The sequence below is a fragment of the Bison bison genome, unplaced genomic scaffold (genome assembly GCF_000754665.1).
Source record: "Bison bison bison isolate TAMUID 2011002044 unplaced genomic scaffold, Bison_UMD1.0 scf7180017864066, whole genome shotgun sequence".
In the NCBI taxonomy this organism is placed as follows: Eukaryota; Metazoa; Chordata; class Mammalia; order Artiodactyla; family Bovidae; genus Bison; species Bison bison.
Window position 1 is genome coordinate 383,828 of NW_011494638.1, and position 26,188 is coordinate 410,015.

Consider the following 26,188-nt stretch of genomic DNA (forward strand, 5'->3'; position numbering starts at 1 on the left):
TTTTGTAATACATTTTATTTTGTAATAAGATTAAATGTCCCCAAGTAAGTGGCTTAACTTCTTAGTTAACTAATCAGTATCAATCATAAATGTCTAAATATATTTAGACTTTAATTCATAGAAGGAAATTCAATATTCTATAGAGGCACCCCTCATTCCTGAAGAAACCATGAGCAGATAATACAACCTGTATTTAATGTGTGTGTGTGTGTGTGTGTGTGTGTGTGCACGCTCAGTTGTGTTTGACTCTTTGTGACCCCATGGACTACAGTCTGCCAGGCTCCTCTGCTCAAGGGATTTTCCAAGCAAGAATACTGGAGTGGGTTGCCATTTCCTTTTCCAAGGGATCTTCCAGACCCAGGGATTGAACCCATATCTCCCGCACTATCAGGAGGATTCTTTACCACTGAGCCACCTGGGGAAGCCTCTGTATTTAATATTAAAATAATTGCCTAAATGTATTCATTTTTTTGTTTGTATGTTTTTAGTAAAGGTTAAAAATTGTACCACAAAGTTGCAACCAAAAAAGTACAACCACTGGTGAACAACCCTTTCAGATGTTAAAAGTAATCACCATTGTTGATGGCAGCTGTGAGAAAAGAACTTGGGGTTAAAAGAAAAGTCTCCAATTCCATCTCATCTGGGAAATGCAAGGGAACACGAGTTACAACAGTGTTTGTGGAGCTAAATGCTAGCAAGCATAGTTTTAATTCTCTTATCTATAGGAAGAGGAGCAGTTAAGACATCTATTTAAGTGCAGATTAAGTTTGAGTTCAGAGACTGTTGGCAAACAAAATGCAGATCAGATGCATTAGAAAGTTCTATCTTGCTGAGTCCACAAGGTATCAGTAGTGCTTCTCCTGTCACTCTGGGCAATTTCCCGTGTTAGTTCTGGGAAGCCAGTTCCACAGCACAAGGTTATCACAGAGAACACCAGTACCTGCCAGCGCTCTTGCTTGTGTGGCAGAGAGCCTGGTGACACCTCGTCCACCTCATGCTGCAGCATCACACATCGGGGCTATCAGCGCTGAAAATCACCACCATCTATCAACATTATGATATCTAGAGAGCCATCATACTGTAATTGGACAAATCAGGGCTGTGGCCACTTTCCATAACCTAGTGTTTCAGACGTATGATACAGTCTGGAACCACAGGACTAATGGAAAAATGCATGCATCTTCACAAGAGATATGAGATTCAAGCTATTTAGTTTTACATAAATTATTTCTGGAGACAGTTTAAACACAACACCAGGGGGATCTCAGAATCAGCATACAATGGCCCTCACAGCTCCTGTATATGTTCTGTACGTAAAACAAAATGATAGAATCCCTGCCATCTATGAACTAGTTGCTTTGAGCCACAGGAACAATTCTATGAGGGGAAACTGGAAGGAAACACATTCAACGTATTGATATTAAGTTTATCAACAAATGCACATATGTGGACTCTGAATAACTCAATACATTTTAAACCTACCAATTTTTATCATATTTGATTACAACGTATAGTATTATTTTATATAACACCAAGGAAGGAAAAATACTGCCAATTAAACTACAACCTAACAACTGCTATAAGATACATCATAATTTCAGAGATGTTAAAATGTGAAAAATTGTGCGCCTCAGAATTTATGAAATATAGTGAATATTTTAACTAAGAGATTACATGTTTTCAAAGAAATCTTCACTTTCCTTTCATATATCTCTAAAGAAGATATTTTTGGTTCTGTACAAAAATGCCAGAGATAAAATTTACCATATTTTCATTAAAATTTTCTGTGTCTTTGAATTCTTGTCAGAGATTAGAGTCTTTACAAAAACCCAGAGATAAAATATAGGTATCAGCTCAACATAACCTTGATTTATTTAACAAATCATATATTAATTAAAATGTCAACCCTTATGTAGTATCAGGAAAATATAAAGCCTGAAAGAGAGAAGCCAGAATACTACACAGTTTTTAAAGACTCGGGGGATGCCGGGGGTCATTTAGCCCAATGCTCCATCTAATACAGACATCTTTATAGAAAGATCTGAAGCAATACCTATTTTTATCAGCTAGATTATTTATACTTGAGAGAAAAACATTCCTGAACCTTTTTATCCTAGAAAAAGAAAGGAAATTGGAAGATTTTTTTCCCCCCTCACTTTTGGTACAGGGAAGACCTTGATCTCAGGTTTAACTGAGACAGTCAAACAAATTACTATAAGAAGAAAGAATCTGTTGAGAAATACAACACAAAGGAGAGAAGTCAGTGGTCCTCAGAAGGCATGGATTCTAGTTCCACTTTGGCCACTAAGTGGCTGAGACTTTGGAAGTCACGGTTTCTGGGTCTCAGCTCTGTTCTCCTATGAAGTAATTAACTGATTTCTAGAATTCTTTTAGGTCTAAATTCACTGACTTTATGAAAATTGAGATGGAACACCCACTCCTGCATTAAAATATAGCACAAAGCACATCAAACTTTGAAATACTCTTGATTTAGATATATAATTTCTGCTAAAATTAGGTATGTTGGCCTTAAAAAAGTCTTAGATGGTGTCTAAAAATGTCTCTTTAATTAAGTGTAGCCCATAGGAGGAGGTAAGTCTTGCTATTTTCAACCAGAAGAATTTAAGTACATTATTATATATTTAGAAAAAAATAAGAAAACTTTTAGCTATTAGAAGGTGCTTTGCTATACAAAGTTATCAGTGTTTTCTACACACTGTGGGGATAAGACAACAGGAGACAAAGGTGTGGGAAGAGCTTGTAGCCTTTATGCTCTGCCTTGGGGAGGGGAAGGACACTGCACTCAGTAAGTGCTCAAGACGCATAAGCCAATTTCTTCTTATTCTGTAGATGTGTATCATTTAATTCAGTTTTTAAGACTATCATGCCTTTTTTGTTTAATCTATAAATTGCCTTCTCAAATGTCCTTATAGATTTAAGAATACAATTGGCAGGATAGTTTAACTGATGAGGTTGAATTCTGATTGATAATGGCTTAAAATCACTAACATCATGAAATAGTCTCATGTATCCCTTTAAGTAAAAATATACATATCAAAGAAAGCTAAGTAAAAATGTAAAATAAGTGATTTTTCTATTTATCAAAAGTTACTAGCATATGGTAAATGAATCATTAGGAGCTTAAAAAATAATTTTACAAGTTAATACCCTTAAAATCAGTTTCTTTTAAGCAGATATTCTGCTAATTATCATCTTATGATATAATTAATAGAGTTTAGTGCAGAAGGGTTCTCTGAATAAAGATTTTTTTAAAGTTCTGCCAATAGACATTACAGCCCATGTATGTGATTTGGAGGTTCAAAATTTTAATTGATGAATCACATAATGCTAAAGGATTATATAATAAAACACAACTATAAAGTAATCTATCTGCTATCTAAACAAATATTTCAGTATTTGTACATGGGAGGGAATATTATCCTCTTCAAAGTAAATATCCATGTTGCTGTTCTAAATATTTCTGACACTTATGTACACATTCAACAAACATTAATGGAATGATTGTGACAGGTCAGACAATATGGTAGGTGCTGTGAAAACAAGGGGAAATAAGAGATGGTCACCATGCTCAAAAAGATCACAATCCATTGAGGAAGCCAGTTATCAGACAGAAAATTTGCTAAAGACATGACAGTGAAAACCACAAAGGTGGGAGGTGAACTGTGGTACCACAAGGGGTACAGCCGTAGGGTCTGTCTGGACGATCAGGAAAGGCTGCTCTTGAGCATGTGACATATAACTCTGGTCTCAAAGGATAAGCAGGCCTTGACTAAGAGAAGCGGGAAGATCAAACAGGTGGAAGAGTTATGGCAGGCCTGGCATGTTGGAGGAATGAAAGCCAGACAGTCAATCATGGCAGATTCTTTTGAACATTCCCAGTGATGGGGAATGTTCACCCTTTGAGCACAGCAAAAATCATTCAGTGACAATGACAGAATAGATGGGCGGTCAGACTGCACAGCATCATTTCTGGTCAAAATGGTAATAGCTTGCATAGGTCTGAAGGCAATTCCAAAGAGGGGCTCAAAATCTCTAGAATAATGAGATCGTTGCTGGAATAAGCTTACAATGTGGCTTTAGCCCTGTTCACTGCTACATCCCTGGCACCTACTTACTGAAGGAACACTTACTCACAAGAATCGTTTGTATATAATAAAAACTGATATCCGATTCTTTCTCAAGGTGTTTTCCCATCATCATCATACATAAATCTTGTTTTATAGAATCTCCTTTATAACTACAATTCATTTTTTCCTATTTACTTCTCTTTTTGTTCTGCATTTGATGGTAAGTTCTTTGAGGACAGACTCTGTTTTACTCATCTTAGTATCCCTAATACTAAGAATAACAGTAATAAAAATAAGTTGTAGATAGCATTTACTATGTGTCAGGAACCGTACTAAATTCATTCTACATATTAATTAATTTAATCATTACAACCATGTCAGGTAGATATCATTATCATTCCCATTTAACAGGTGGGAATAGTGAGGAATAGACAGGTTCAGTAACTTGCCTAATATCAGATGACTAATAGTGGAAGACCCAGTATTTAAACCCAAGAAACTTGGGTACAGAATCCACACTCTTAACTGATATGCAATATTAACTAGCACAGTACCTGGCATATAGAAGACAGCCATTAGATGTTTATTTAATGAATTCTCTCTTTGTAAGTTAGTACTACCATGAAAAGAACATTTTTCCCCACTCAGCAATGGAGATTTCTACTCCACGGAGGCCAGGTTTGTTGAAACTCATTTTTGTTATTGTTCCTAATATTCACACACAAATTGAGCCACACTCTTAAGCCACTAGGATAGTATATAAAACCAAGGTTCAGCAACTGTCATAAAAACATGTTTAAATACCTTCTAGTTCACCAATTTTTTTGGCAAATACTTTCAGTTGTTTTTTCAGTTTCCGGACAGTCTTATCTTGTTTTTCGAGTTGTTCCATCAAATCCTAAAGATCAAAATGAGAAATATAACAGAAAGATCAAAATAAACCATCTAAAATGCAGAGAAGGAAAGCAGACACAAAGTTACAGAAACAGTACTTAGTTTTACATAAAAAGTTAGTTTTACATAAAAGCTCCATAAAAGCTCATTGGTGGAGCCCCACCTGGCTAAAACTGGCAGGCAATAGGAAAGGCAGCTATAATAAAAGCAAATGTTAAAATATACAGTGCAGTAACTCCTTTACAGCGTGATGGACAGCAGGCTCACTATGGAGTGAGTAGACTCCAGTAGACTCCGTGGGGGCAAAACAATTAAATGCTCATAAAATGTACTGCTATTTCAGTAGAAAGTTTTTCATTTAAAGGGGGAATAAGCAAGGTAAATTTTGATGAATGCACACAGTTTTGTGTGAAGCTTTAAGGATGGTTGAACTTAGGGGCTTTTTAACTGACACCTACGCGTGTGAAGCACTGTCTCTAAGAGTTAGTTCCACCCTTTGGAGAGGCTAAAACTAGTCCTGTAACTTAAGAAAAGTTAAAAGGTTTCGGGAATTAAAAGGTAAGTTAAAAAATAACCACAGAGAACAGTACAGAGTGGTTAACAGACTAAGTGGCAGTTAGATAAAACACCCATAGAAATCTCCTGGGTAATACAATTTTGCTTATAGGGAAAAAAGGGATAATTCCATATGATTTGTGCAAAAAGAGAAAACAAAAGCAGTACATTCATGGGCAGGGGTTAAAAAAAAAAAGGTGTGGTACTTGGCTCCCTAATCAAGAATTCTTTCAAATGACAGGCAGAGACAAAGAATCAATAATTAAGAAGAAAAGTGGGCAACAGCAAACCAGGAGCTTCAAGTGGAAATAAAGCAATGATTTAAGAGGTTTGTGGTTGTTATTCAGGATACGGATTTTAAAAGGCATTTATAAATACAAGGATTCATTCTTTTTCCAATTTAGACAGGGCTGACTTAGGTATTAGACCAAGGATTCAAAAGGAACAGTTGCTAACATTTCACAGTGTTCAGTTGTGCTTCTTGGATTTTTACTTTACCTTTCAAATCATATTTTGCTTCCATCACACTGTAAGCCTAGTGTTAATAACAAACCAAAGGTGACAATGGACGCAGGACACTGACAGAGGCGACATCACTGGCTAAAAGACAGCTGTGGGGAGAAACAGGTTTTGTGGAAGTTTCTGAAGAGACCTCCCAGGAAGGGCAGGCAGAGTGCTCTTCGCTTATAGAGGGCTAGAAACAGTGAGGAAGACGACAGAGAAGCACTGTTTTACATACAATCATCCGTTTGTAAAGTGAAATCCGATATGATTGATACTTCTTAGGGTCATCTGCATATAATTCCTCAAAATACTGAAAAAACAGGCACAATGGACATTTGTTTTCCTGTATCTTTGAGGGGAATGCTACCTCTCAGCAAAATCAATTTTAAAATATTTTAAAACACAGATAAGGAATCTCTATATATAGACTCAAATGGCTCTGATTTGACATCTGTCATTGCCCTCTAATTTTTCTAGTACAGATGATTCTGATTCTATATCCACAAATACATTTTCACATGCTTGGAGGAAACAGGCGATGTTAGCAGGTAAACAGAGCTGTGGTCCATATTCCCCAGCAAGGCTGTTATTTCACTCCTCAGACCTACTCCTAGGCTGCTGCACTTTCTCTGCTGCCAGCAGCAGCAGCAAGAGTGGGGAAGGCAATTCAAACAAAAGTGAGGATACTGGCCAAGTTGGAGCTCTTGTTTGATGTTGGAAAGACTGGGCAGAAGCTGTGTGCCTTCATTCTCTGAAGGGCAGCTTGGGGCAACCTGTGAAGTTTGCTCACTAGAGGAGGCAGAACAGTCATCTCTGTATTTGCGTTTGTGGGGTAGGTGGGTGGGAAGGGTTTTCAGGGTAGAGTTTCGAAGAACACAAAGCCTAGGCCCACCGGTGCTTTAATATTCTGCCCAAGTGCTTCCTACAGAAATGCAAAAATAAGACACTCTAATGACAGTGAAAAACTGCATCATCCCCTGTAGGTAAGTTTGAATCCATTCTCCTGAATTAGCAATCAGTGAGGCAGGAGAAGCCTATGAACCTACAAAGAGTTTTCCTAAAATTCAAATTAGGTTTCACCAGCTTAGAATATGGAAGGGATTGATTTATTTTTGTATCAGCTATACAAAATCGAAAAGAAAAGTAATAATGCACACAAGATTGCAAGGGAAATGCTTAACTAACTTAGCAAAACAACTCTGAGAATCTACCACCCAGAAGCATCTTTATTTCATGGTTTCACCTTGTATTTTAAGATAATGATTTAAAAGCACAGAATTTATATGCTAATCAATCATTATTATGTTATTGAGTATATTTATCAAGTCTTAGGCACTGAAGCACTGTTAGTTTAAGCAACAATATACTTGTGAGTAATAAAATGACATGATTCAGATCTTCCTCCACAAATCAGTGATATTTCAGGCACTTTGGAAAGGGTCTAGACTTCAAGTCCCTCACCCATCTCTCCCATTGCCACAGTCTCACCAGCATGCTGTCCTCAGAAGGAAGGACAGACTGGGAAAAGAATACCAACTAATATAAAAGATGGTTGAACAGGTGACACTAGAAAACTACCTGTAATGCAAATGATCACTAATGGATAATTCAGGTTGTTACATCTTCAGAGAAAATCCAAATTACTTTATTACAAGTTATTAAAATCCTGAATTAAAGAAACAATTTCCACTAGCCCTAAAAAGCTTTTCTCAAAACCAGTCTGACACTTCAGTATAGATTTTATATAGAAATGTGGAATTGGGAGTTCCCTGGTCAGAGAACTGAGACCCTGTAAGCCATGTGGCAAAGCCCCACCACCACCTGCCAAAAAAAAAAAAAAAAAAGGAAATATAACTTTTCAGTGACTTAATTTAATAAATATGTTTATCAAACCTAAGTAGAAATCTGTAATAAAAGTTATTTTGTGGCTGAGAAAGAAATATTTTGGAAAATATTTTCTATAAAAGAAAGGACAGAAAGAGAAAAACAAACAAACAAACTTGGTCACTCGGAATCTATCTGGCAAGGGAAAAAAAAATCTCTCCATTCACTGTCTGAATTCTATTAAAAAGAATCAAGAATGTAGAAACTTGAATCCTGATGTTTCTCCTTGACCCTGGAGTCCCAACCAAGGTCAACCTACAGCCCTCTTTGGTCCTGCCATCTGCTCCCTGACTAACTCTAACCCTGCTGTCTGCCTGAGAGGGGCTGGGAGGGACTCAGTGGCGCCTGGGGACCAAAGGTTGGCACAACCACACAACCTCCTGGATGGCACAGACTGTGTAGCTGCAGTAGAGGAAGCTGAGCTCTCAAGCTATCAAGACCCCAGCACACAGCCGGCCAGCATCTTCCACACCCTCCAAGCGAGGGCTGAGGTGCTGAGAGGCGTCTGAGCCTTCTGTGACAAACCACCGGAGTACACGCCTTTTTCACTTCTACCAACATAGTTGTATTTTCCTTACTGTGTCTGGGCTAGAGAAAGAGGGTCACAAGTGTGGGGCAGTGAACGGCATCTTTCCCATCCAGGAAGGAGGTTTAGCTCCAAAAGCATGGAGGGCTGCTCTGCTGTCCTTACCAGGTTCTCATTGGTGAGCCGAGTGATCTCGTGCTGCAGGCTGGCCTCAATGCGGGCCTCCGGGGGCAGCTGTAGGTTCTGGGCCAGCAGCTGCTGCTGCCGGTTGTTCTCCTCCTTCAGGCTCTGGATTTCCCCACGGAGAGCTTCAGCCTCATTCTCATGGCTCCTCTTCTGAGACTGCAGCTGGGACTCCAGGAGCCTGTGGAGAAGCCACACATGGAGGAAAGGGAGGTGACATCTGAGTCCCTACCTGGTGGGTGTGAGGCTTTGTGCTCACTTGCAAGGGCAGAAAAATGGGGACTCTGTAGTGTCTATGTAGCTTCTAACTTGATTAGAGTCTAGAAACTCAAATGGAGCCAGAAACAAAATGACTGCACTCACATATGTGTCTTTCTGAATTGAGGATCCTGCTACAAATACAAAGTTCTCAGAGGCCCTGAAAAACAGGAGAATTTTACTCCTTTGAAAGCTTCATAGGAAATGATGACTAAAACAATTAAAAGACATAACTTTAACCTGGCTTACTACATTTGCAGTAGCATTAATTTAAAGTAGTATTTAAGTTGGCAAAATTAGTATTACTATAATGCCTTTGCCACAAAACAATCACTATGGAGGGCAAGATTACAAATGCCCACTTTAAATCTGCCTTGAAGATCTTCAGCATTCCAGGCGGGGGGTTGTGACCAGGGTCCCACTTTTATCTCTGAAGGAGAGAAAGGCTAGAGTGCTATTCTGAAATACATACAGATTTACTCAAATGCAGACAGAGTTCTGAAATTTTGTTTATATTTTAAATTTGTCATCTTCTTTTCCCCTATAACTTCCTTATCAGTAAGAGAATCCTAACAAGATATGGTTTTGGAAGATCACTATTAGTGGGACCAACAGAGTGGTTCTTGAACTTCTTTGAGCAAACATACAGGTCAGCTGTGCCATGGACTAGGGCACTGGCCAGAGAATACCAGAGCCAACTGGCAACCTCCCTCTACCAGGCACCCCCATTCTACATTCACTCCCTTTCCCAAAGCCAAGACAAAGTTATAGATAGGAATTAACTAACAGGAAGAAAGAAAAGATGTTTTTATTCCAATCCCCTTGGTTAGCAAATGCTGGGCAAAACTTACTGATACTATTATAAGCAAAGAGTAAACAACAGACTAAAAATATTTTGGGGATTACGAAATTTCCAAAGGATCTGAACCAATAACACCACAAAGTTAATGACAACAGTATGTGATAAGAAAAAAGCAGAATAAGTAGAAATTCCTTAAACAAAACAGTCTATTAAGTAGTTTAAAAATTAAATATTTACAGTCTACTAAGTAGTTTAAAAATTAAGTACTTAAATATTAAGTAGTTTAAAAATACTGAAATGGTATTTTTAAGACATAAAAACAGTATTTTTAGGACCACAAAAACCCCAGTATTTTTAAGATTTTAAGACACAAGTATCACTAGAGGAGATGAGCATCTATGTTAGAAAAGTGTTGCTGTTTCAATTTTATTTGCTTTCTCCTAAACATATTTAACATGATGAGTTTGGGTAATTATTTTGAACTATAGCTGTGCAGGAAACCTTCCTGGTTTGCTGTTTCACAAATCTGAATTCCACAATAACCACACTGAATGCCAAGTCATGTACTGTTAGGCAGCATGATGATAATATATGAGAATGTAGCTATATTGCCCAGGCACAGATATCCTTTGAACTGATCACGATTTCAAACAAGAAACAGCTAAGTAATATGTATTAATCTTTCCTACAGTTGTTTGGGCTCTAGTTGAGAGGTTTGGGTTTTCTTCCACTCTTAGTGAGACATTCACAAATTTTAGTGTCGGAAATTTACCCAGGAAGACAATGTATAAGAAATACAGAAGTTAAAGTCAGGAGGCCACTGTTAGTAAGAAAAACAACAAATTAGTAACATTCCATTTTGAGGAGACAAGTATAACCTGTTGGCTTGTTTTAACCCTTCATAAACCAGCAACAGCTCTCCATCCTCATTCAACTCATGGCAATCCATAGCAGATGGTCTTCCATGCAAAAGGAACAACAATGCAAAACACAAAGGGATACAGGGTGGCAATGAGATGACGATGGTCAACAGTAGCACATGGTATTTCAACATGTTATTAAGTCACTAGGACTGTCTTTATTAATTACAGATGACTTTAAGACATTACCACAGAAATTATTTTTGGTTAATATATTTTTTTAATGAGTAATATGTAATATCACATGTAAAGGTGGAGAATTTAAAACAAAATAATCAAGGATCCAGGGCTACTTTTCCTGCAAAATAATAAATGACTTAGGAGGTGAGAAAGACATCTGTTTTTAACATTTTGTTCAGCTAGCAGAGTGATCTTATGTCACACATTATGTTAGAGACTAACCACAACAGTCATACACATATAGAATGAAAATTTAAGCTATTGTCTTCATGTGACAATCTTTATAATTCACTTCAAAATGAAGTTTTAAGTCTTCTGGGTAGGAATTTTTTTTAGCTTGATAAAATCTAGTTTTGTATTTTTAAAATTGCTTTTAAAAGTTCTTATAGGAGTAACTGATAAATATGTCCAAAGTTCCCAGCTTTTATGACGCAACTTATAAAAATTTTTTTGCATTAAAAATTAATTTTAAGACCTGGGGAAATTGCTTTTTTATTAGAAAACTCACACATTTTATTAAAAGTATGTATAATTAACAAGTAAAACTGATGAAACTGATTAGAGGTTTTTTTCTACTGAGTATATAAAAATAATATTTTGAGTGTTTGCCAAGTATCAGACACTGTTTTACATCCTTCCACAGGTATTATTTCATTTAGTTCTCCTAGTGACAATATGTCTCATTTGCCATATTGCAGAAGAAGACCCCAAAGTTTAGAAGTTAGATACCTGGCAAGTGCTATCTGACTACAGAGCCCAGGATCTTACTCCTCTTACTAGACTTTTGTTGTTGATACCATGTTTACATAAAACGAATTTCATAGATTGCTCTTTTACTTTCCATTTACCATCTTTCCCTGGAGAGTTGGTCTATTTGCAAGGTCTCGATTGTATTATTACATGCCGATGACTTCAATATTTACATCTCAGCCCACACATCTCTCCTGTTCCAGATCTATATTTTCAATCTCTGAATGAAGTTCTCTTCTTGGATGTCTTCCTACTTCCTTAAATATTTGTAGATCTACTGATAATTTCCTGTACTTCCCCACATCCCAGACCCAGCGTCATGAAGTGGCACCTCTATATAACCAAGTATCCACCACAGATGCTGCGGAGTTGCTCTTCATGATCCCCCTCCCCTGATCACACATCCAGTAAACTGCAAGGCTGCTCACCTCATCTTCTTAAGTATCTTTCTAAGTGTGTCCCACTTCTTTCAATCCCAATGGCTACCAACTAAGTCAAAGTCACTATAACCAGTCATTCAATTATGGGAATAACCTCTTAACTGGTCTTTATGGTTTTAATCTTGTTCCATTACAGTCTATGCTCTAACATAAAAGCCAAGGCTAGCTTTCCAATCTCATCATACCATTCTCCTACTAAAAATCTTTCAACAGCTTCCAGTCATTGGAGGGAAGTCCAAGTTCTCTTGGCTATCTCCCCAACGCTCTACAAACTCTGCGAAGGGAAGGACTGCATTTACCTTGCTTAATGCTCTATTGCCAGTATTTGCTGCATGGTCTGGGATGAAACAGGTATACAATATATATCTGGTGACTGAATAGCTTAGCGGATGGATGAACAATTTAATATAGCTCTTTTTACACTAACACATTCTCAGCTATAAGGTATGCTTACAACTTACATTCAAAAATTAAAATTTAAGGTTAACCAAATACTTTCATAAGCATTATCTACTCTTGTCCATAAAAGAAGTAAATACCTTATATCTTGCATGGCAGTATTCTTTAGTCTGTGAAGTATTTCTGCACACCAATTCTGATATTATGCATCAGGAGACCTAGATGTACACTGATAATCTCTGTTATCATCACTGGCCAAGTTCTTTTAAGTATGTAGTCTTTTAAGTTCAGAGTTTAATAGCATGAAGGTTCTTTGGGAAGCAGGAATGGCAGAAAGGCCGAGGACTTTCAGAAATGAGCAGTGATAATCTTAGCTACAGGGAAAGCTTTGGGGAAAGTTCAGTCATTTAGTGACTGTGCAAATCTGCACTCTCAGCCCACCCAAGACTCTTAAGACTGAGCTAAGTGCCGTTAGGATTTTCTCAGAACACTTTAGGAAACGTGACAAAAACTTGGTCTCAAATATCAAGGTCCCATCTTGGGAAGTCATGGTACCCTTCGAGAATTATATGGCCAACATGGATGTGATTCAGCTATTTCATCACTTCTCTTTACATTAAATTTCAATTACTGAAAGCTGCAGCTGCCCCTACAAACCTTCACAAATAACCATCCTGAATAACAAATGGAAGTGACTACCCAAGATAGTCCAAGCTACAGAGTAAGCAGTTGATTTTCTTTCTCAAGGCTAAGGCCCTAAAAACACAGAAATATACTCCCCTGATGTAAAGAACATTTTCCTTTCAATTTCTTATCAGTAATGCTACCGTCTTAAAATGAGATTTTAACTGGGAATATATTGGAAACTTTGGATCCCTTTTGAAGGTCAGCTGGTGTCTAACAAAACAATGCATAAACATTTGTACTCACTGTACAAGAGGCTGGCTTGAAGACTAAAGATCAACAGGATTAAACCAAAATGAATAAAGAAAGATCAACTTACCTGTTGGTTTCTTTCAAACCAATATATGCTTGTGCTATTTCGCCTTTATCTTTCATTTTCTGTACATCTTCTAAAAGTATTGTGGAATCTGTCATTGTGTTCTAAAGGGGAAAAGACATTTCCACATTAAGTGTTAACTCAAAAGCTTTGGACCACATTTAACATTTTTCTTTCTAACAGAATAGAGGGTTTATGTGTTCCACAACACACCTGCCCCACCAGAGCATCTACGCTAGCCCCAGGGTGACTACAGAGAGTGGGGCACAGGCAGTTAAGAGAACAAGGCACCTCCGTCCCTCTCTTGAGAATCCCTAACACTCTACTACAAAGATGATGTGATTCCAGAGAAAACAAAATCATTGATGGGCCATGTGTGTTTTATGCTGTGTGAAATAAATAGATAAATATCAGTATTCTTGCCTGGTTACTATTCTAATGCTGTATATACACTTTTAAATATATTTATTTCTATCTATTTATCTATCCATCCAGTATATATAGCTTTAAAACAATAACCAGGCAAGAACACCAAGAAAGTATTCAATGGAATGTACAAAGCTGTTCTTTCTTTTACTTCTGGACTGATTATAACAAAACAAATGCCCTAAGAAATATGAAAAGTTTGACACAAAACTCATTTTTCTGTTAAAAACTCAGTACAAAAAAATTGGTGTTTAGATTATATGTTTCAGCAAAACTAAAGTTTTCTCTCACATCTTTAGATATATATAAATGGGAAGGATATAGCTCCTTGGAAGTATCTACCATCTGCTGTTATTCACTGTTTTTCACTCTGTTACGGTATAGGAATAGTATATGAGCTTTTGAGATAAACATCTGGCAGGTCAGAATAACTAATGATTTTATATAGAAAGGACTTTTCTGCTAACATTTTCACTTCCTTTTTTTTTTTCTTTTTTGGTCTAATCTGTTTGACAACCAATATAACTTCAAAATTTTGCTTCTACTCCAGCCGCTCTCTATCTCTCCTAAACCAGGGCAAGAATAGACAATAAGAACAACTGTCCTAATAGTCTCTAAAGCATAACACCCTTTAGAATCCATGGGCCCACTCTGTTTGTCTAAATACTATATGCCTAATCCTTTAGTCAATGTTTGCTCTAAACCCAGGTCTTACAGTAAAGTGGAGATAATAGAATACACTTCAAATATTGTGATCTTAGAGACCAAGATAACTTTAATGCCAACAAGAGGCCCATAAATACTTGCTTTTGAATTCCAGTATTTATTAAAAAAAAAAAATCGTACTTATATGCTAATGCTGTCCTTTTGTGAGTTTACAAATTCATACTTAAAATATGATAAAAGCTATAAAGAATTTATATTCTACTGAATTTTAAAAATCTTTCACATAAACACTACATATAGTATTTAAAAAGTATTTTAGCTATGTTTTATAAATATTTTACTATACATTTGATAGAAAATTTTTTTTTCTTTTTTATGAAGGCATAAAATCTTTCTGTTCTTAAAAAGCCATACTCAGATTTTTTTTTTTTATTTGGCTGTGCTGCATGGCTTGTGGGATCTTAGTTGCCCAACCATGGATTGAACCTGTGCCCCCTGTAGTGGAAGCACAGAGTCCTAACCACTAGACTGTCAGGGAATTCCCCACACTCAGAATTTTAGTTTTAAGTAATAACTTAAAGAACCAGTTTCTATATTAAATAATGCTACATGTATTCTCTGACATCTGAGAACCTATATGATGTGGTTTTGAACTTGTAGTAAATTAGGTAAGTTGATCTAGTGAGCCAGTCTAAAGGAAAGATGGTATAAAGTAGCCAGTCCTTCCCTCCTCTGGTCTACCTTAGCTAAGAAACAGTTAAGTATGGGATCAGACTCAGATTACCAGCGCTAGGAATTTCCTTACTCACTGCTCAAAGTGTTTCTGCCAAGACAGGAACCAGAAGTTCTGAAAGGGCTGGGCCATGTAGGAAAATCCCACCCTTCCCAAGAAGGGGATGCTCAGCTCCTCAGCCTCCTCCTCACCCTTGGCTAACAAACCCACAGCTGGTAGAAGTGAGAGCTTGTGCTTCTGAGTTAAGGGCTTTCCTCCCTGCTTGTGGGGGCCCACCATTACCACCACTGAGGGTCACAGAGCTGACTATGAGTTCAAAAGTCATGGAGGCCTCTCTGTGATCCAGACAGGAACCTATGACATCCATAATTTTACCACTGACTTCTCAAATAGGAAGAGGTCAAACAGGAAATTAATTTATAAATACCAAAGTAGATTTGGTGGCCAGAAAGGATCAACTGTGTATATTGGGGGATACTTACAAACTAAAATCTAGGATTAAATAGAAGTATTTGCTAAACAATTAAAAAATTAGAATTACCTTGTCATCCTGAAAAATCACAAGTCAGCAAGCACGAAAAACAAATGGAAAAAACAACAAACTCTTAGTTCCATAAATAAATTCCATCAATGAGTCCCCATCAAAACATAAAAAAGCTAACTGTGAAAACAACCATGACTGGTTTCTCCTAAAACTAACTCTGTATGTAAATTAGTATCCATGGAACTGGCATGTGGTGGACATTAACATATATTTATGGAATGGCAACTCTTAATTCTCAGTTGAAATTCTTTTTGAGTTGTTTTGATTTTTCTAATTGTACAGTATTTGTGAGGATGTGAGAAAACAAGCCTGCTGCTCATGTACTGGGGTGAAATTCTTATCTTAGGTTTGTGAGAGTTTCAGTAATGCCTTGACAGGAGGTCATTCATTAGTCCAGGTGAAGCCTCCCAGAACACTTGCAGAGGTAGAGCAGGTAAACTAGATGTGGCTGGACTCTATCATCACCTGGCTCATGGGGTGTCACTGCCTGCAAAGGAGTTGTGAAATGTCTCTTGACTAGAAACGGAGTGGGACAAACAGCCCTGGGATTGAAAGGTCTCAGTCAGTGTCCTGTGCGTTTCTCTTAAGAGAGAAGAGGCTGATGCTATGTGTGGGCTGAGAACCTGGAGAGCAGGGACCTTGGTTAGACAGGGCCAGCCCAACAGGGGCTGGGGAGAGGTCGTCACATGGAATATGTGAGGCAGGTAAGTGAGAGTGTGTGATCCCAGAGCCACATGCTCTTGTGAGCTGAGCTGTTTTTAGGTTCCTTGGTTCATTTTTCTTTCCATTAACTTTTACTAAAGTTTCTGGTTATTACAGAATATCAGATTGTCACAGGAAACCAGACACAGGGATCCTCATTTTGGACTCTACTCCAGCTAGCATGCAGAGGAAGGCTGGTTTCTCAGAGGCTCAGTCCCCTCTGTGAGTTGTCGTTATCAAGTACATCATGTGCCAGGTCTGGTATCTTAACCACATGCAGAACTACCATTTCTAAGAGAAGTGCTCTTGAACCTTCTAGGCATCCCATTCATTATATACTATAGGCTTCTAAAAATTGAATTATATTGAGATACAATTTTATATTAATTTCATTTATGCAACGAAGTGAGTAGATATTTTTATATATTATAAAATGATCATGATCATTAAAATGTCTAATTACCATCTGTCACCAGAGTTATTACAGTACTATTGACTATACTCCCTATGCTATAAATTACATCCCTATGACTTATTTATAACTGGAAGTTTGTACCTCTTAATTGCCTTCACCGATTTTACCCAACACCCTACATGCCTCCTACCCTGCAATCACTAGTTTGGTCTATGAATCTGCTTCTGTTTTTAGATTTCATGTGTAAGTCATATTGTATGGCATATACTGGTCTCTGTCTGACTTACAGTCATTTTTCACATGACATGTCATGCAGCTGGGATACTTGATTGCCTAATTCTTGGTAACACTTTGCTGCATGAACATGGGCAAGGAGGAACGCAGATCAGGTTTTATGATGATTACTCGAATTCTCTCTGGTATCAAATGACAAAAAGCCCACTTCTCACCAACACACAGCAGTGTTGGATCTGAAGTTACCTGAGGGCAGGGAAGGACTTCAAAGAACCATCTATATCTCCATCCTAGGTCCCTTCTGTGGAATCACTAAATACAGTCCCTTCCATCTGGGCCCACTCCCACATTAAACAGAATTCCTTGAGGTGAGCAGAAATCATCTCCATGTCACTTCTCTTCATTGATCTCATGTATAATCTTTACATGTGTTATCTTCCCAGTTAAACAGGCTATTTTCTTTCTTTTTTTTTTTTTTTCAACTTACATTCTTTAAAACCTCATTTATTAGATTGGTCTAATGACATATTGCACCAAATCTTAAGACAAAGGACACTGGACATTAAGAAAGAGGTCCACCCCAGTCTTTACAATCTAGTGCAGTTCCTCTTCTTCTTGTGTAATACTCTGCTAGCATTATTACAAAAACCAAGGCTATCTTGGTTTCTGTAATTTTAGCACAGTGCTTATACAAGAAGGTATAAACAGGCTATTTTCAACAAATAATTTAAAATTGTATTTAATGGCTTCCCACAGCAAGGTAATTTATGGATTTTTGTACTTAACAGAATTGTATTTCTGATTAAAATTTATTGTGGTCAGATTACTATAAAAATATTCATTTTAAAAGCCCTTTGTTAATGAGTGAGAGGTGAAACTTTGAGAAGCAGTTGGGATTTCACTTGCTTCTTGCTCAGTCTAATTGGTATTTGCAACAGTTTTTAAACAATGTTGAGTTTCTTTTTTTCAAACGATGATATCCTCAATTAGACTAAATACACTTAGGTTTCCTTCACATAAATTGGAGGGAAAGAACAGGAAGAGGCCAGTCCCCAACACCCACCTTCGCCACTTGCTCATGCTCACCTTGGGTTGTATGGCTTCCTTCTGGCTCACCAGCTGAGACCTCAGGATGAGGACTTCCTCCTTGCGGACATCAAGCTCCTCACTCACAGACGTCAGCTGCTCCATGAGGACACGGTAGGCTGGCGCGCCTGGGGCAGTCACCTCAGGGGCACTTTTCTCACTGAGGGCCTTTCGTAACTCATTTAGCTCATTTTTCAGTTTTTTGTTTTCTGACTCTAGTTCTTGACGCTGTAGGATGAGACAAAGAATGGTTCATCACCATCTTCCTCAGCTTTACATAGGATTACTTACCTTTCCCCAGGAGAGCAGAAGAATTCTGCTGGAAAAGACCACCAGAGCCACCCTAGGGAATGGTTCCCCTGGGAACTCAGCTCTGCAAATTCAGAAAGTCAACATCAAGTGGAACTGAGCAAGGTGAATGATACTTTGCTTCATCAACCCAGGTTTCAGAATCAAATTTGTTCCAGGTCTGTCCAGGGTATGTTCACAGGCCTGAAGAGAATGCTGAGTCCTTAGGTATGAGTTTGGGTAAGCACTAAGAAGCTCAGGTTTTCTTTATGTGTAAATACAAGTGCAAGTATAAGGGTCCAACTGTCAGGTTACTTGTAATGAATGGTTCAAATGAGCAGATCCCTGAAATGTTGAGTAGCATCCTCTTATCTCTATTGTAAAGCGGATGAGAAAAACCATTGGAATTTTAGGCTTCTAATTTCTAATTAAGAAATTATATGACATGTAAGCTAATAAAATTCTCTATAGTGTTTCAATAACAACAAACAATATATTTTTGAAACTTCTTTCCTGTGTGACAAGCTTGTGAAGGTGCTGGCAGAAACCTTGAGATGTGGAAGGAGAGGATGGGCCACCTCCTCCCTCAGCCATCCAGATGGACACACACATCCTTCACCATCTCCACACTGTCACAGACCACCAGCCATCCTCATGTCACCAGTTAGCGCTGCCCTTGGCACGCTCTGCTCCAACAATGGCAACAGGAGCCCAGAATAGAGTTCTGATGCTAAACTGTTTACTGACACTAAAATACAAAGGGGATAGGATACTGGGTGGGAAATAGTGAAGCAAGCAGGCATCAAAAGTATCATGCTGATTTATTTAGCATTACAATAATGAAAGCGAGACCCTTCCATACAAACATAAAACATTTTATTGTTTCTTCCAGAGAAGCAATTTTAGGTTTGTAGCACCAAATTAGACCTTTCAATATGTCACACTAAGACTATCTGAAGACCTTTTTTTTTCTGCTTTAAGAATTTATAACCTTTTCTTTCATGGATTAGTTCATTCTTATGTGTAAATGAATGCTCCTTCCTATCCCCAGTATCCCACCGAAGTAATCAGATTCATATATCTGTTTCTGCAACAGAAAAAATATGAATGTCTCTACTTCAACACCTAAGCTCCGATGCCATGTTTCCCAAACCTTAACATGCATCAGAATCACCTAGAGGGTGGAGGGCTTTAGATTTGGTGTGACGCCCACAGATTCGCTTTTCCATCAAGTTTCCAGGTGTTGTTGACACAGATGGCCCAGGGACCACATTTTGGAAACACTGCGCTAACACTTTGGAACTTTGTGATCTGGGCTTCATTTTTAACATACTACAGAGAATGTCTCTCCTTGTCAATTTTTTTGTGAAAGGCAGGCAGAAGCAGAAGATTTGGAGATCAGATTCCTATCCCTGTTCCTTTGGCCTGTCCCATCCCATCCCATCTGATTCCTGTCTTGCATAACCCATATCATGATTTGGTTTTCTAGGCAAAGAGTATAAAAGACAAAGGAGAATAATGGAGATGACCCTTTGCTGCCACCCTTTTCTTTTGCCACAAACATAAAAATGTACTACCCTAGTAGTACTTTCACTGGGGGAGCAAAATATTTAATTATGTTATAATTTAGAAAGGCTAAAAAAGGTCCTATGGGGTATTTAAACAGTAAATATCATATTTTGGGGGTGAAAATTAGTTTTCAAACAAGTTGTGATGGGAACCTAGCATGTTTCCTATTGTTTGGCAATCTGGATTCAAGATCAGACTTTACCAACTGATAGTAAATCTCTTCACTGTTCTAAGGCCTCAGTTAATTGATCTTATAAAGGAAATAAAAATTATCTCAGAAGTGTGACAATGACTAAACAAGATAAGGTAAAGGAAAAACATTTCAAATTGTAAGGCAAATATAAGGTATTATCAGTTAAGTGTTTAGAATCACTCTTACTGTCTTCAGGGGAAGGAGTTGAACAAGGCATTGTGGGTTTGGGCGGGTAGAGGACAGGCACTCTCCACACCATGATGCCATACAGCCTGGAGAGGAGGCACTTGTCAGGGCTCTGGACTGTGGGAAGCAGCAATCCACACAGAACAGGGGCCTCTTAATGTGCATAGATTATGTTCTAAATCACAGTAATAGGAAATAATTTATCAGGACTAGATTTGCATAATATTACTAAAAACAACAAAAAAAAAATTCATGATTGTTTAGAGAGACCTCAGGAGTTCTCAAGTATATGTAAATGTCTACTGTTAAATATTTTGTGGCTTTTCTAATTTTTAGTTTTGCTTGGTTATAATTATGAACCTTATTGCAATTTTCCAGCTATTTTAAACCATAATTTTCAAAAGCAGAAAAAAAGTTTAAAAACTGGCATAATCGGAAAACATCGAGAATAATAAATCTAAGGCTGATAAATTAATTAATAACCTAGGGAACTTGTGGAGCTGGTGGTGACTTGACAGCTGACAATCTGATAGCTCAGACTTCTAGGGGCTCAAGATTTTGATTCTGGAAAGCAAAGGAAGGAGCCAGGTGGTGCACAGCCAGCTCGGAATCAAGCAATGGGACAGTTTCCCCTCTGGGCTTCATCTCTGTGTTACCCAAGATGCTCTGTATTTTAGGAACTAATGTTCCTAACCAGGGCCTTTTCCTGTGTTCGTGCGCTCTAGAACACACAGTGGCAGCTTATCTCCATCTAGTAAGACTCTGCCTTGAACCACTAAGAAGATACAGTTCTCCACCTCCATCCCCTTCCCTCCAACTGTTCTTTAAAATGTTAGATATGTTTCTTCTCTGTAAACAAATATCTGTCTTTCACTGCAAACACATAGTTTCAGTGGGATGTGACGGTTAGAGCATGGGGTTTGGAGTCAGAGACACCAACATTCAAAGTCCGCTCCTGTCAGTTTCTAGTGGGGTTATCTTAGGAAGTTACGTATACTTCTTAGTGTCGATTTCTTCATCTATAAAATGGGGATTAAAATGCTTACTTGCAGGATTGTTGTTAAAAACTAAGGCTGATGTATAAAGTGCCTGTATTTTAAAATGATGAAGATAATGACAGCAGCCAACGTATGTTGTGTCTTTACTATGTGCTCAGCACTGTTCTACACAGTTTACATGAATTTCTTCATATAATCCTCATGAAAGTCCTAGAAGATAAATATTATCATTGTTCCCACTGTATACATGAGATAACTGAGGATTATTTGCATACAGCCATAGAGTGGGGGATCCAGCATTTGAACCCAAGCAGTCTGACACCAGGGTCCATGTCCTTTACTACTTTCCACAGCCTCCAAAGGCAACTACTGCTTAGGCTGAAATCTAGCTTCTGTGAAAGAGAACTTTAAAAAGGTAACAATGCAAGGCCAGAAATAATGCCTGCAAAGAGCTTAAGCTAGGGCCTCAGGTACCACCAAGGATGTTCTCTGAGAGAAAGAGGCTCTGAATGGGTTTCTTGCCAAAACAAGATATTCAAAGTCTTGACCAGACACTTCCCATTACCTTGAGTGACTCATATTCCAGTTCTGCACCTCTAATCTGTGGTCTTTCTTCTTCCTAGGGAAAAACATAAAGTTAAGAACTTTATAAATAAGTAGTTATATTTTAATTGTTAATTTTTACTCAGAATATTACCTAGCTCTGCAGAAAACAGTAAAGAGAATTTAGCCCTCACTTGAAGGAAATCCTACTTGATTAAAGTACTTCTGGCCTGAGTTCCCATTAAAGAGACCACAGAACCCAGTTTGCCATGGCCCCAGGGTGGGAGAGCTCTGCTCACCTTTGCCTTGCTGCGGAGCACCTGCTCCTCCTTGCGGTCCAGCTCATCCTGCATCACCTGCTTCTCCTGCTCCAGCTCTGTGACCCGCTTCTGGAGCTTGAGGAACAATGACATGTCCAGAGGCACCTTCTTCTCACTTGGCTCCTAAACTCCAGAAATTATAAGATGGTCAAGATGATTCATAAGATGTAAAATCTGATGAGAAAATGATGAGCAGCTCAATAGAAAAATAGTCAAACTTATAGGAGAAATATAAATGGCCAAAGAGTACATGAATAGCACATCCAACGAGCTAATAAATGAAGAAATGCAAATTAAACAACAGTGAGGTACCACTTTCCTCCATCATATTGATAAAGACTAACAGTGTCTTACATGATGTTGGTGGAAGTATAAGTAGGCCCTTTAGAAGAGAAAGTGAGCTGTATTCACTAAAATTTAAATCTGTATATCCATTAAACTAGCAATCTATGTTTAAGAATTAATTCTACAAAAATATTTACACAAGTACACAAAAATATCAATATAAAAGATGTTCACTGTAGTATTTTTGTAATCACAAAACCTGAAAAGACTCCAAATACTGGTCAATAGGAGACCTACTTAAATAAATTCTGGTATAATCAAACTATGAGATATTTACAGCTGTTAAAAAGAATGAAGTAGATCTACACAAGTAGATAAATATGTTCTAGATAAAAGTATTAAGTGAAATATACAACTTGCAGGATAGTATCTATATTGTGATCTAATTTTTCTTAAAAAAAAAAAAATACACGTGACTTTTAAATATACCAAGCCCATGGCATACAACAATCTAAAAGGCCATCATGGTTATCTTAGAAAATGTGAGGTACTGTGGGAAAGTTTTATTTTCAGTTTCATACATTTCTATATTTGAATTGTGTACAATAAGCATGTACTACTTTTATAATTAGGAAAAATGATTTTTGAAAAGGTGAAATGCTAGTATAAATATATTGAGATCATACAGAGAGAAAACAAAAAAACCAAAACATATATAACCCTTAATAAACTAAAAGATAACCTAGTAGCATTTAAAAGTATGTCAACTGGTTCCAAAACAGAATCACAGTAAGAACTACCAGGTTAAATAAAGATACACTAATTCAAGATAAGCAAAAAGAAGTAATTAACCATCATGGAAATTCTGAGAATGTCATAATTGTTTTACCTCATTTACTTTGTGTTTGAATTTTTAATGAGTTAAGAGAAAGAATTGTATCATTAGACTCAATGCAGAAGATAAAGAGTCTCTTTTCGTCAGAGAGAAAAAGAATGGTAAGAACAATTTATTTATTTAATTAAATAATCAAAGTATAATTATTAATTATAACAAATATAATTAAGTGTTATATTAATAATTAATAAGTATAATTATCAACCTTTCCCTTCTCCAGGGGATTTTCCCAACCCAGGGACCGAACCCAGATCTCCCACATTGCAGGTGGATTCTTTACCAACTGAGCCACAAGGGAAGCCCTCTTAATTGATCAGCAAATCTTACATTTCCAAATGTCAATTTTAAAAAAAAATGTTTTTTCTTGATATAAAAGCAAAATAAGTTTTCATAGAAAATTTAGGAAATAAGAAAAGTACAAGAATGAGAACTGTAAGTATAACCTCATATCCAGAGAAAACTCATAATTTTTGTCCAGTCTTTTTTCTATAAATTTAAAGAACAGGAAAAATATTTCATCATAATTTTGTACCATCTTAAAAACTTGGCATTCATTATAACTGTTTCCCAAATTTATAATATGATACTTGAAAGCATAATTTTTGATGGCTGTATTAAAATGTATACCATCATTTGCTTCATCATCATGTTACAGATGAGCACTTAAGTTATTTCTAATTTTTGTACTGAAATATACTAAAGTAAACATCCTAGTATATAAATATCTAAACATTAATGCTTTAATGTCTATTAGGCCTGTTTATACTTCCATCAGTAACCACCACCTTGCCTGGAGCAGCAACGACTGTTATATCATTAAAAAAAAATTGGCTCATTTGAAATACCAATAGTGGTATTTCATTATTGTTTTAACTTATATTTCTTTGCCATTTAATGAGGTTGAATAATTTTTATATTCATTAGCTATCTTTGATCTTTTGTGAATTCCTAGTAGTGCCAAGTTCAGCATCATTTTAGTTCTAGAAAAAAACAAACACCTAAGAAGAATCAACTAAACCAAGAAGTGGGGCACTTATAGGCTATCAGGGTCATTTATCTACAAGCTAGTTAGACCTGGACTTTTCTTACTGTCCATTTTATCATGCTCAGAGTAAGAAAAAGGTTGGGTATATTGTCTGTCCTGACTTAGTAGAATAGAGATAACGTATTTCCTTAACATAAAATCACTACAGAATTTCATTCACATAAATACTTATTTCTATACACCCCACAAATACTGATATTTTAGCTTATTTATAATATAAACATTCCATCTTGTGTATTTTAACATTTGTTCATCTTATTAATGATGTACGTATACATGCAAAGTTGCTTCAGTCATGTCCCACTCTTTGCCACACTGTGGTCTGTAGCACACCAGACTCTTCTGTCCATGGGGATTCTCCAGGCAAGAATGATGGAGTGGCTTGCCATTCCCTCCCTTCCAGGGGATCTTTCCAACCCAGGGATTGAACCTGTGTCTCCTGTGGCTCCTGCATTGCAGGAGGATTCTTTACTGAACCACTGGGGAAGCCCATTAATGATGTATATATCCCTGAAAATTTTAATTATTTAATCCTTTTTTCATACTATAACTGAAGCCTTCATCCTATGAGTGAATATAATATTTCATTCACTGTAATTAAAATGTCATCATTTGGGAATAATTCCTCTCAGCTTTGAATGGTCATTTTTGTTGAAAAGGAATCCTTTTATTAAAATAGGGTGGGATAACTCTTTAGATACCAGCTAATATTACACAAAAAATTAACTAATTGCTATAGATAAGAACAAAATTTTATGGATAGGAACACTTGACAAGTGCAAAACTGTTTGAGACATCAGATCAGATCAGATCAGTCGCTCAGTCATGTCCGACTCTTTGCGACCCCATGAATCGCAGCACGCCAGGCTTCCCTGTCCATCACCAACTCCCGGAGTTCACTGAGACTCACGTCCATCGAGTCAGTGATGCCATCCAGCCATCTCATCCTCTGTCGTCCCCTTCTCCTCCTGCCCTCAATCCCTCCAAGCATCAGAGTCTTTTCCAGTGAGTCAACTCTTCGCATGACACGGCCAAAGTACCGGAGTTTCAGCTTTAGCATCATTCCTTCCAAAGAAATCCCAGGGCTGATCTCCTTCAGAATGGACTGGTTGGATCTCCTTGCAGTCCAAGGGACTCTCAACAGTCTTCTCCAACACCACAGTTCAAAAGCATCAATTCTTTGGCGCTCAGCCTTCTTCACAGTCCAACTCTCACATCCATACATGACCACAGGAAAAACCATAGCCTTGACTAGACGAACCTTTGTTGGCAAAGTAATGTCTCTGCTTTTGAATATGCTATCTAGGTTGGTCATAACTTTCCTTCCAAGGAGTAAGCGTCTTTTAATTTCATGACTGCAGTCACTATCTGTAGTGATTTTGGAGCCCAGAAAAATAAAGTCTGACACTTTTTCCCTATCTATTTCCCATGAAGTGATGGAACCAGATGCCATGATCTTCGTTTTCTGAATGTTGAGCTTTAAGCCAACTTTTTCACTCTCCACTTTCACTTTCATCAAGAGGCTTTTGAGTTCCTCTTCACTTTCTGCCATAAGGGTGGTGTCATCTGCATATCTGAGGTTATTGATATTTCTCCTGGCAATCTTGATTCCAGTTTGTGTTTCTTCCAGTCCAGCGTTTCTCATGATGTACTCTGCATATAAGTTAAATAAACCTG

The 26,188-nt window shown here is 37.5% G+C and overlaps 1 protein-coding gene across 1 annotated transcript in view; it reads right to left on the reverse strand.

Moving 5' to 3' along the window:
- The window catches only part of MYO5A (myosin VA (heavy chain 12, myoxin)), a 142,935-nt gene that overhangs the window by 20,534 nt on the left and 96,213 nt on the right, over positions 1 to 26,188 (reverse strand). The window contains exons 26-34 of the mRNA XM_010836839.1: positions 22,266 to 22,409; positions 21,989 to 22,042; positions 18,190 to 18,417; positions 15,750 to 15,758; positions 13,387 to 13,487; positions 10,573 to 10,653; positions 8,617 to 8,815; positions 6,277 to 6,351; positions 4,893 to 4,986 (exon numbers count right to left, since the gene is read on the reverse strand). Coding sequence (XP_010835141.1) covers positions 4,893 to 4,986; positions 6,277 to 6,351; positions 8,617 to 8,815; positions 10,573 to 10,653; positions 13,387 to 13,487; positions 15,750 to 15,758; positions 18,190 to 18,417; positions 21,989 to 22,042; positions 22,266 to 22,409 — 985 coding nt within the window. The remainder of the gene's footprint in view (positions 1 to 4,892; positions 4,987 to 6,276; positions 6,352 to 8,616; positions 8,816 to 10,572; positions 10,654 to 13,386; positions 13,488 to 15,749; positions 15,759 to 18,189; positions 18,418 to 21,988; positions 22,043 to 22,265; positions 22,410 to 26,188) is intronic.